The 12,832-nt window shown below is 39.2% G+C and overlaps 1 protein-coding gene across 2 annotated transcripts in view; it reads right to left on the reverse strand.

The window, feature by feature from the left end:
• Positions 1-2,543: 2,543 nt before the first annotated feature.
• Positions 2,544-12,832, reverse strand: part of rcan2 (regulator of calcineurin 2) — a 332,806-nt gene continuing 322,517 nt past the window's right edge. For both annotated transcript variants that reach the window (XM_073057216.1, XM_073057217.1), the window contains one exon: positions 2,544-6,134. In XM_073057216.1, the coding sequence (XP_072913317.1) occupies positions 5,974-6,134 (161 nt within the window). In that variant the 3' untranslated portion in view covers positions 2,544-5,973. The remainder of the gene's footprint in view (positions 6,135-12,832) is intronic.

Here is a 12,832-nt window from a genome sequence, read left to right on the forward strand (position 1 = left end):
TCATATTCCAGAATTTCTTTTAATTCAGAAGCTGCCGGTGATGTAAACACACGTTTCATTTTCACCCCCCCCCCCCCCCACCATCCCCCTCACCAGATCTCTTCCACTGTGCTTTTCTCCTTTTGGTACCCGAGAACTGCAAAGCTTGGGCAACCTGTGAATGAACAGCTCGGGGACAAAAATGCAGGTACATTATGATGTTGTTTGAGAGTCACAATCTTTACAATGCGAGTATGAGCTGGAGAGTGATTCGTAAGTGGGAGTCAGCAGGCATGGAAGGCCCCACAAGCAGTGCAGGGACCAGGGGGAGCCTTGGTGTAGAGACCACAGTGGGTAAAGTTTGCTGTAAAAAAGGGCATAAACGAGAATTTGATGGGGCAGCCTACACAGGACAGGTGAGGCACAGGTGCATTGAAATAATTGTCACATAGACAAGCCTGCCATAAATAAAGTACCCAACATTATTGTAGAAGGGCAAATTCAGCTCCATTTTTGCTTAGGACGTTGCACAAAGCCTTCTATTTTGACCTGCTCCATTTGAATACTTCTGCATCATTTAACATCTATGGCCAATGTTTCAGCTCTATTACTGCACAAATGAAATCCATTTAACGTGTGTCTAATGTGTAAGCCATCCAATAAAGTATTTAAGATGCTAAGAAACATAAATAGAATAGACAGCTAGCACCTTTTTCCCCAGGGTGCTGCTGGATAAATCAAGAGGGCATACTTCTATGGTGATTGAGGGAGGTATAGGGGTTGTCAGAAGTAGATTTTTTTACACAGAGCGTGGTAAGTGCATGGGACACCCTGCCATGGTGGTGGTTGAGGCAGATATATTCGGGACATTTCGGAGATAGTTAGATAGACCAATAGATGAAAGGAAATTGGAGGGCTTTGTGGGAGAGAAGGGCTAGATTGATCTTGGAGTAGGTTAAAAGGTCAGCACAATGTTGTGGGCCAAGGGACCTGTACTGTTCTATGTTCAAACTTATCTTTCTCCTCTAGAAACGTCTTCATTGACCCTTTCCCATTTAAGGGAACTTAACGATAGCAGCTATATTTCATTAAGATGTTTAAGTATGTTACTAAAAACACTTGAAAATTTCTACAGAGGTACCGTGGTGAGCATTCTAACTGGCTGCATTATTATCTGGTTTGTGGGGAAGGGCTACTGCATGGGAGTGAAGAAAGCTGCAGAGATCTATAAACTTAATCAGTTCCATCATGGGCACTATTCTCCCTAGTATCCAGGATATCTTCAAGGAGCAATGCCTCAAAAAGGCGGCATCCATCATTAAGGACCCCCATCACCCAGAATATGGCTTGTTCTCATTGCTACCATCAGGAAGGAGGTACAGAAGCCTGAAAGCACACACCCAACGATTCAGGAACAGCTTCCTCCCCTTTAACATTCAATTTCTGAATGGACATTGAACCCATGAACACTACCTCTCTCCTTTTCTTATTTCTATTTTTGCACCACTTGTTTAATTTAACTATTTAATATATATACTTACTGTACCACAGTTTTTTTCTCTATTATTATGTATTGCATTGTAGAGTTGCCACACAGTCAACAAATTTCACGATATATGCCGGTGATACTAAACCTGATTCTGCTACAAGAAATGGTACTGTTCAGCCAGTGATATAGGAACAGAATTAGAATTAGGCCAATTGATTCTGCTCTGCCATTCAGTCATGTACTGTGCTGTATTGTTCTATGTTCTAATGTCTGAATTGAGAACAGAGGCAACTACTCAAGGTCTAGGACACATGTCATAAAGTCCAATAATCTTGCAAATGTGATCAAGTTGAGAAACTGGTGTAGAAGTGCTCCATTGCTTTCTGGTACTTTACTCCATTGTTTTTGCATCTGTGCTCGGTCAAAAGACAAACCAGAAGTGAATAAGTGACAGTGCTAGTTGTACCTTCATAGATAATTCACCCATGTCCAGCAATGAATTCCTTTGATACCATCCCTGGCAGCAGTGGTCATTCAGCAAAGGACAGTCGAAGGATTCATATAAATGCCAAACAAAAGCTGAAGCTATCATTACAAAGGAGGTCATCTCCTGAGCTAAATCAATGCTAAGGAAATTCAAGTTGGCAATTCAAATTTTGCTCAATCAAGTTTATTAGCTTGCACAGTTTTAGGTAGCTGGCCACTGTAATACCTGAAACATTATCTTATATTTGTTCATTTTAGCCACATTTTCTATCTAGTGAAATAACCACTTTTTGCCCCCTAACCTTGACTGACCTTAACACATGCTGTCATGCTACTGTAGGTAACTTAATTGAATGTCATTTGAATTGCAGAAAGATAAAAACACTGGATAATTCTGTAATTTTTCTTCTCTTTTGAATAAGCAAAACAAATTTCATGATATTTGTTTCGGCATTGCATATTCTACTACACCCCCTATACTATTTTTAAAAAGATCTCGGATCTTCACAAAAAACGATAGTAATCTTGTTGACATGCCTATTATATATTTTGACTTTAGATCTGACGTCAAGAATCTAGAACAATGTGGCAATGTGGAAAAATGAATAATTTTTTTATTTACACAGGCATGAGATTTGCAGCCAACAATAAAGCAATAATGGATTTTGAAGCCATTCGCAAAGATCGAGCTCAAAGATCTCAGTGGCATAGATTTTATCATTTCCTACATTAATAGTCAGGTATTATCTCAAAGGGCTCTCTGGCAACCAGAAACTTTGATGTCAACAAGCAAACTGAGCAGCCTTTCACTATGAAGAATTCTTGTAGACAGTAATCCAGGAAGTAAAAAAAATGATATTTTTGTTAAATCAATTTTCTTTACAAGAGTGTGAAATGAAGAATTTTACATACACATGAGATGAAGGTCAAAGCTGATATATCATAAACAAACTTGAAAACTAAAATAAAATAGCTTTTTATTTTAAAATCAATGTAATTTTGAAATATTTTTTTCTGAGGGAGTGGCAATCCACACAGATAAAATTATTTATTGAAGGCCAGAGAGGTTGTTGAGCTATAATGGTTCAGTATGCCAATAAAAGCACCCTAAATGTATGCACAGAATCCCACCAAAATCTGTGTTTTAAAGTGAGGATAATTCATAAGTAACCTATTTTTGCTTTAGTTTACTGATTTCTTAAGAGTATGATAGAGAGGGTTGTCAAAATGCAGTCTGAGTAGGGTATTAGGTCATAACATGCCAAGTAGAGTGCAAGAAATTATGTAGAGATATCCGGGTTTCAGCCATTGTCTACACATGTCTAAACTTCCTCTCTTACTTAATGCACTGAGTGCTGATGGTTTCATAGCTATCTCTTAATGCAAATTCCAGTGGTGTTCATTATGCCTGTCCTGACATTCACAAGTTCTTAGGGTCATTGCAACAAGAGCTGTTTAAAGAATTACACGATACGGTGATGAGTGATTAGTAATGTGGCACAGCTCATTTGGTAACCAAACAAATGTGTCATAAACTACTTGTAAGGACAATGCTTCATGTTACAGAGGCAAGAAAGAATAGCATTTTTAAAAAGAGACTTAAATGAGGCATTGCTTTATATGACCAATAATCATGATTATTTAATCACAAAATTTGAACGTGCCTAAGTGTGTTTATAATTGAATGAAGGGATTTTCAAAGATGTGTTTGAGAGAGCGTGCCTTTTGCAAAATCTCAGATCAGACACGGGTACAATTCTGCCACAATGACCACCATTTTGAACAATAAGACACTGTTCCGTGCACAGACCAAATAACGACAGATACATACCAGACATACATATATAAGGCAATTAATTTAAAAAGTATTATAACTAGCACCCATTAAGTGGCAAAGACACACAATAACACAGACAATATCCAATACTAATAGTTACTAACAATGTCATTTTCTAACTATACACAAAAGCTCTAGTCACTTGGCAAAGCATCTCATTATCATCAGCTAATCATCCCTTTAAGATAGCCCCTAAGGATTTCTGAACACAGTACAACCCTGGGATCTAAAGGGCTCCTTTGAGAGAGAATACCACTAATTTCAAACTGTTTGGGGAAAGTTACAGAGAAAGCCAGGACTGAAAGATATCGAGGAGAATTGAGTTGAAATGTCACTTAGCTTAATATTAGATGGGAATTCAACATTGTCAATGGAATTCATGTAATTCTTCATTTTAACGCAGTTTCATGAGATTAGAATGTGGAATGAATCGATCATTGAATTTGCTATAATAAAATTTGACTGTATTGGACTATAAGATTTCCACATTCTGAATGATTACACTTACTGTGTAGACTTATTTACTGGTTCTTCTTGTAGCCTTTTGGCACATTTTAACATTTCCTTTGTGATATTTTTGCACCTAGGCAATCTAATTCCAATGTCCTGTTGTTTTCTTCATGTTATTTAAAAAAGAATATTCATGAAATCATAGTAGCTGATTAAAATGTAGAGTAGAAACCAAAAGAAAAGTTACTTGCAACATGTCAAAACACCACAGAAACAGTGACACATACAATAAGCAAAATGCTCATTAAATGTTATTATGATAGATAATATTAATTGAACAAAGCAAATTGGTTATCCAGAATAAAAGCGAATAACTATATAATATTGAGAGCCATAAACAAATATTTCATTGCATGAAACTTGAAAATATGATTGAAAAGTCATAACATTCTGATTAATTTAAATGAGTTTCTAACCCAATTTGCAGTCTTTGGTTATATATGCAAATTTATCAAAATAAAGCAGAATCAAGAAAAATGATAATTTGTTTATTGTAACTGTAGATAGATAAAGTTTAGTTTAGTTTTTTATATCTTCTTAACTGCGCCACTAGAACTTATGTCCAAAGACAATAAGTGCACTAATTATCATTAAACCTTCAAGTAACTCATAGACCATATTTTTCAATCTATTAATTGGATACTTCTGATTGTATACACTGTGTGTCAGTAATATACAAAGCACAGTCAAAGAAAAGCTACACTGAGAAAATGCCAAAAAGTTTTAAAAACCCTGTAGTTAAGTAAATTACTTTTATTTGTTAAAAACTGTTTTCTATAAAATGGAATATTGGGTCATTTTGTGCTAATTGGATCATAAAGATGTTTTGAAATGGGACAATAGGGAAATTTCAAGGCAGCAGATGATAATATGGTCTATTGATACTCATCCTGAAAAGATATGTAGATTGGAAAATTCATGACTATAGTAATGCTTATTTTTCTGTCCATGTCTATATTCAGTTTATCATTCCTATTTTTAGTAAGTATATTGCATATAACTTTAATCAGTACATTTTATCAATAATAAAACAGTGATAAAAATACAAATTACAGTTACACCTTTTCACAAGAATATATTAGAAGATGCTGACATTATGTACTGCACATTGGTGTAAATTAAAGATAGTATTTCCCCCAAGGTTGCCTCATATCTTTAATGTCTCACAGGACTTTCACCAAGGACATCGTTGGCAATTCAGTGCCAACAAAGTAAAACTCAGACCGCTCATTAACCTTTTTCATTTCCTGAACAAGTCAGAGAACACAGCAGACATAGTCACAATATGCCTCAAAGACTTTAAGCCAAATTTAAAATTGGATCAAACAGTTATACCAAATCATTTTCAGAACAGCAGGTTACCATGTGCTTAGTCGTCTAAATTATATTCATCTTGGAGTTATAATGCCAAGCTTTACAATTATTCCTGGGTTTTACTAATGCAAATCTAACATAAATGAATGAATTATGATATGATCAGATACTAATTTGTATATAGCAAATAGGCATGCACATAGTAACCATTCCATTCTATTTTGGTAAGCCTTAGAAACTCAGAAGGGGCTCGAAAACAAATACATCTGTGAATAACAGACCATTGTTCCTCTCAACAGAGTATGGCCACAGCAGAGAGCACTAGATGATACTTTGACTAAAACTGTGCATCAATATTTCAATTGGACATTGCTGGTGGCAGATCAGGACGGCGGGTTTGAATTATTTTTGGTTTTGGAGAATTCTTCGGTTCGTCCTCATCCTCTGCTTCACTATCACAGACGTGGACAACCACACTGGGAGTTGATTCAGTTCCTGCATGTAATTCGTACTTCTCCCCTGTAAGGAAGAGGGAAACAGATTATAAATAGGGTTTGAAACAGAAAATGAAGACATTTAGGTGCCATCTGTGGAAAGAGAAACAAAGTCAACATTTTAGATTAAGAGGTTGAAAATAGAGTAACCTATTGGGACCAACCATTACTTTCAAGATGAATTCCTTCCTTAATAGAATGGAATTTTTTCCGCAATATTTGGTTGACATTTATTTTCCTAGTTTCGGTGAGCTTGCTGACCATAAGTTAATTCATGCTTGTGAGGTACGTTGGGAATCACTATCACCATACTTCTGCTCATTGAGCCTTGTGTTACCAAATCTTTAAGTGAACTTAAGTGATCTTAAATATCCTAGGCAGTGAAATAAATAGGTGAAATTTGTTGAAATTTTGCAGCTTATGAACATTTTTTTCTGAAATTGGGTCGCGAAGGGTAATACCAAAATGAGTCATTTACCACATCCAAACTGTGCATTATAGCATAACCTATGTGGTAGCAAATCTCGAGTCCTAACAGCATGTCTCCCACTTTTTAACTCCTTTTTGCTTGTCAAGAAGCAAGTCAGAAACAAGGTCCTGTACAAGTGTAAGTCAGGTTGAAATTTTCATTGGGGCACTCTGTTTTTGTGGATGCTTGTGAAGAAAGAGAATTTCAGGATGTATATTGTATACATTTCTCTAAAATTAAATGTACCTATTGCTGTAGCGCCTACTCGAACAAACCAACTTGGTCTCTAACAGGCACCATCATTAATGTGGATAGGAGGTGTACAGATTACACAGAATTTCTGCACCCTGATGCATCAGAGGGTGGGAGACCAGGCATTGTAAAGTCCATTAAGATATCCAGAATGGGGCTGAAGTTTCAACTATGATGGGAAAACACTTACTTGAAAGGTTTCAGATGGCTACCTAACAACCTGGAATATCAAGCTGCTTACAAAAGGTCAAGAAAATGACCCAACATTGTTCAGTGGGTTTGGCTTAAGTGCCGGGTGCACGATTAAGAAATTCACAGAGAATACAAAGATAAATTGTGTGACTGATGGTGGAAAGGATGTCCACTTACTGGTCAAGTGACCAGAAAACAGTGATTGGATTTTAACCTACAGAAGTGTGAGGCATTTTTACTGAATGAAAACAAGCTGAAGGGATGAACACTAAATACTAGGTTGTCGAGGAATAGAGATACATCAAAGATTATATCTACACGTTCATGAAGATAGCCAAACAAATATAATATATATGGCATTTAAGAGGCACATCGGATATTTTCCCTAATTAGTTGAGGCACAAATTATAAAATTTATGAAACACGTTGCCACAGATTGAATATTGCATATAGTCATGATCACTGCATTTTAGCATTGCACTAGACATTATACAAAACAGGTTTATAGAAATGTTGTCAGGACTGTACAATTGAGCATAATAATGAAGTGTTTTGTGTGGCTGGTTATGGATAGCATTGAATACCATCTTCCTGCTACAGTGGACTCTTCAGAGTACGCTTATCTCTCAAATTGGTCCACTGCTGATGCCATAGCCTCTGCACTCCACTCCACCCTGTCTCACCTGGAAAAAGGTGTCTCATATGCAATGCTGCTGCTTATTGACTTCAGCACAGCATTCAATACGATCATACCTCAGAAGCTGGTGGGTAAACTGTCCTCGTTAGATCTCAACACCTCTCTGTGTAGATGGATCCTGGACTTCTTGACAGAAATGCCACAGTCAGTCCATGTTGGCAGGATCTATCATGCTGAGCACTGGCGCTCCACAAGGCTGCATGCTCAGCACACTGCTGTTCACCTGCTGACGCGGGACCACACTGCTAGATCCAGTTCAAACCAAATCATCAAGTTCACTGATGATACAACAGTGGTTGGCCTCATCACCAACAACGACGAGGCAGGGCGCTGGTAGAACGGTGCCACTTGAGTCTCAATGTGGACAAGACCAAAGAGATGACTGTGGGCTTTAGGAAGGTGCAGGCCGACCACGCTCACTGCACGTATACAGCTCCTCTGTGAAGAGAGTTAGGGGCACCAAGTTTCTGGATGTGCACATAACAGACAATCTCACCTAGTCCTTCAACACCACCTCTTTGATCAAAAAAGCACAGCAGCATCTCCACTTTCTGAGGAGATTGAGGTGAGTGAGGCTCTCCCACCTCCAAATTTTAACCAATTTGTACAGGAGCACCATTGAGAGTGTCCTGACCAGCTGCATTACCAACTGGTACGGGAATTGCAAGGCATCAGACCACAAGTCCCTACAGAGGATTGGGAGGACTGCTGGGAGGATCATCTGGGTTTCTCTTCCACCTATTAGATATATGTATCAGGAGCACTGTGTTGGCAGGGCCCGTAGCATTGTCAGTGATTCCCCCCCCCCCCCATCAATCCAAAAATATGTCTGACCCCCTATCATTAGGCAGGAGGTTCTGTGACATTAAGACAAGAACTGTTGGGATGGGAAACAGCTTCTTGCCCTAGGCCCTAAGACTACTTTACCATCTGCCATCACCCAGCTGGCATTACATAAGAAGTGCCAGTAGAGTTATTTCATCTAAAGCCTGGGAGGTGCTCATGAGCTGACAGGGAGCTAAAAGCAATGAAAGACATTTGATGGTGGTTTAAGTGCAATGACACGAAAAGGCAGTGGACCAAGATGCATAGATGCCAAAGGGCATAAGGAAAAGAAGCATCTCTCCGACTGTCACAGATACAAAAGGCTAATAACGTACTCCGGTGAGTCCCCAAGGTAAGAACAAGGATTCTTTACATTTCTAACTGGGGGTTCCCATCTATCAGGTCTTTACCATTAATATGAGAAATGAAGAACTTTCATCACAGCAGGAAAGAGCCAGAATCTTTCCTGATGAAGGGTCTTGGCCTGAAACATCAACAGTTTACTCTTTTCCATAGATGCTGCCTGGCCTGCTGAGTTCCTCCAGCTTTTTGTGTGTGTTGCTGAGAGGCAGAAGCTGTACTTGATGCCTCCTGCCATTTACACTTTTATCATCAGATCCCTCTTACACTCAGTGGCCACTTCACTAGGTACCTCCCGTATCTAATAAAGTGGCCACTGAGTGTATGCTCAAACACGAGGAAATCTGCAGATGCTGGAAATTCAGACAACACACACAAAATGCTGGTGGAACACAGCAGGCCAGGCAGCATCTATAGGGAGAAGCGCTGTCGACGTTTCGGGCCGAGACCCTTCATCAGGAGTGTATGCTGATGGTTTTCTGCTGCTGTAGCACATCCACTTCCAGGTCCAATGTGTTGTGCATTCAAAGATGCTCCTCTACACACTATTGTTGTAACACTTGGTTATTTGTGATGCACCATCAATAACTCACGCTGAGACTTAGGAAGTGAGATATCGGCTTTTATTGACTGAAGAACAACACTACATCCTGGGAAAATGAGGGAGAGCAGCAGACCACAGTCGCCTTTATACAGGGGTCTGTGGGAGGAGCCACAGGAGCAGTCAGCAGGGTCTGTGGGAGGAGCCACAGGAGCAGTCAGACAGGTATATCTAGTTCACCACAATTTGATTTACTGTCGCCTTTCTGTCAGCTTGAACCAGTCTGGGCATTCTCCTCTGGCCTCTCTCATTAATAAAACATTTTTTTGACCACAGAACTGTGCTCACTGGGTGTTTTTTTTTGTTTTTCACATCATTCTCTATAAACTCTAGAGACAGTAGTGCATTAGAATCCCAGGCACATCCTTCCTTAGATAAAGGGCCCAAAACTGCTCACAAAACTCTAGATGAGGCCACATCAGATCTTATAAAACCTCAGTATTACATTGCTACTTTTATATTCTAGTCCTTTCAAAATGAACATTAACATTGCATTTGCCTTTCTCACCACTCACTCAACCTTTAAAGATTCCTGCATGAAGACTCCAAAGTTCCTTTGCACCTCAGAGTTTTGAATCTTTCCCTATTTAGGTTATAGTTGACTCTTTTATTCCTTCTACCAAAATGCATGACAATAACACTACCTGCCCCCTTCACCTCTCTGCATATCATCTTCAAATTTGGGCACAAATTCAAATCGGGATCCAAATCAGGTCTATTATCATCAGTACTTCTTGTGAAATATGCTAACTTAGTGGCAGCAGTACAATGCAATACATGATCATATAGAAAATAAATAAATTACAGTAAGTATATATGTACATTAAACAGTAAAATTAACCATAGTGCAAAAACAGAAATGATATTTAAAAAAAGTGAGGTTGTCCATTTAATGGGTTCAATGTCCATTTAAGAATTGGATGGCAGAGAGACGAAGTTGTTCCTGAATCGTTGAGTGTGTGCTTCAGGCCTCTGTACCTCCTTCCTGATGGTAACAGTGAGAAAAGGACATGTCCTGGGTGATGGGAGTTCTTAATGATGAACACCGCCTTTCTGAAGCACTGCTCCTTGAAGACATTTTGGATACTATGGAGGCTAGTACCAAGATGGAACTGACTAATTTTACAACTTTCCGTAGCTTCTTTTGATCCTGTGCATTAGCCCCGCCCCCCACCCATACTAGACAGTGATGCAGCCTGTCAGAATGCTCTCCACGATACTTTTGTAGAGGCTTTTAAGTGTCTTAGGTGACAAACCAAATCTCCTCAAACTCCTAATGAAAGATAGCCACTGTCTTGCCTTCTTTATAGCTTCATCAATATGTTGGGACCAGGTTAGATCCTTAGAGATCTTGACAGCCAGGAACTTGAAATTACCCACTCTCTCCACTTTTGATCCCTCTATGAGGATTGGTTCATGATCCATTGTCTACGCTTTCTGGATTCGACAATTCCATCATCCAAATCATTGACATCTAATGTAAAAAGAAGTGGTCTCAACACCAACCACTGCGGCACACCACTAGTCACCAGCAGCCAACCAAGAAAGGCTCCCTTTATTCCTATTCTTTGCCTCCTGCCAATCAGCCAATCCTCTATCCATGCTAGTGCCTTTCCTGTAATACAATGGCCTCTTATCTTAGACCATAAGACCATAAGATATAGGAGCAAATTTAGGCCATTTGACCTATCGAGTCTGCTCTGCCACTTAATCATGGCTGATCCAATTTTTCTCTCAGAGCCAATCTCCTGCCTTTTCCCCATATCCCTTCATGCCCCGAGCAATCAAGAATCTATCAGCCTCTGACTTAAATGTACATAAAGACCTGGCCTCCACAGCATTGTGGCAAAGAATTCCACAAATTCACTACTCTCTGGCTAAAGAAATTCCTCAGCATCTCTGTTCTAAAAGGACAGCCCTCTATTCTGAGGCTGTGTTCTGTGATCTTAGACTCTCCCACCATGGGAAACATCCTCTCCACATCCACTCTATCAAGGCCTTTCACAATTTGATAGGTTTCAATCAGGTTAGCCTTCATGCTTTCGAGTTCCAGTGAAGACAGGCCCAGCACCATCAGATGCTCTTCATATGAAAAGCCATGCAATCCTGGAATCATTTTCATGAACCTCTTTTGAACCCTCTCCAGTTTCAGCACATCCTTTCTAAGATAAGGGGCCCAAACCTGCTCACAATACTCCAAGTGAGGACTCACCAGTGCTCTATAAAGCTTCAACATTACATCCTTACTTTTATATTCTAGTCCTCTTGAAATGAATGCTAACATGCCTTCCTCACCACAGACTCAACCTGCAAATCCTACACAAGGACTCACAAGATCCTTTGCACCTCAGTTTTGTATTTTCTCTCCATTTAGAAAATAGTCAACCCTTTCATCTGTTCTACCAAAATGCAAGACCATACACTTTCTGGCACAGTATTCCATCTGCCCATTCTCCTAATTTATTTAAGTACTTCAGTAATCTCTCCAGTTCCTCAAAACTATCTGTCCCTCCACCTATCTCAATACTATCTGCAAACTTTGCAACAAAGCCATCAATTCCATCATCCAAACTTAGGGGTGACTACCTCCCTGTAGCTCCTCTCTATCACCTCCTCATTTCTATTTTATTTTTATTTCCTCTTACTAATGAACCGCGATTCGATTGAGCCACTTGAAAAAGTCGAAAGCCAGCAAATGATGCGTTTCAAACTGCTCACCCCCATCCCTGTGGAGCCTCCTTTGTCAATTTGCAGGGCCACAAAAAATATTTGAGAGGACAAATTCCCATAAAATATTTGATAAAAAGCATCTGGGAAGATAGATTCCCAGAAACTATTTTCTTTGGTGTGGGTTATTGACACTATATCAGCTAAGAGAAGTAGAAATTCAGATTTCCCTTTTCCAAAAGGATGCAAGTGGTCATCTCATGGGCCAACCAGAAGCCCTGGCTAATGGAGAAGTGTGCTCCCTTCTAGAAGTCTGGGATGCTGCTGTCTTCAGTCTGGAAACAGAACAGCTCTCAGAACAGCCAGAAGAAACCTCATCTTAGGCATCAAGAGGGCAAAGACCGACTACGCACCAAAAATCAGGAACACCTGTCTGATAACCAACACTACTTTATCATTTTCTGTCAGCCGCTTATGTACAGACACCCCCGTGCCTAGCATCACTTTATGAACATACAATCATTCTATGTATATAAGCAATCTTATGTATTTATATTTATTGTATTATTATTATTGAGTTCTTTATCTTATTGTATTTGTTTTTGTGTTACATCAGATCCAGAGTAACAATTATTTCATTCTCCTTTACACTTGTGTATT

Source organism: Hemitrygon akajei, chromosome 9, assembly GCF_048418815.1.
Source record: "Hemitrygon akajei chromosome 9, sHemAka1.3, whole genome shotgun sequence".
Taxonomy (NCBI): Eukaryota; Metazoa; Chordata; class Chondrichthyes; order Myliobatiformes; family Dasyatidae; genus Hemitrygon; species Hemitrygon akajei.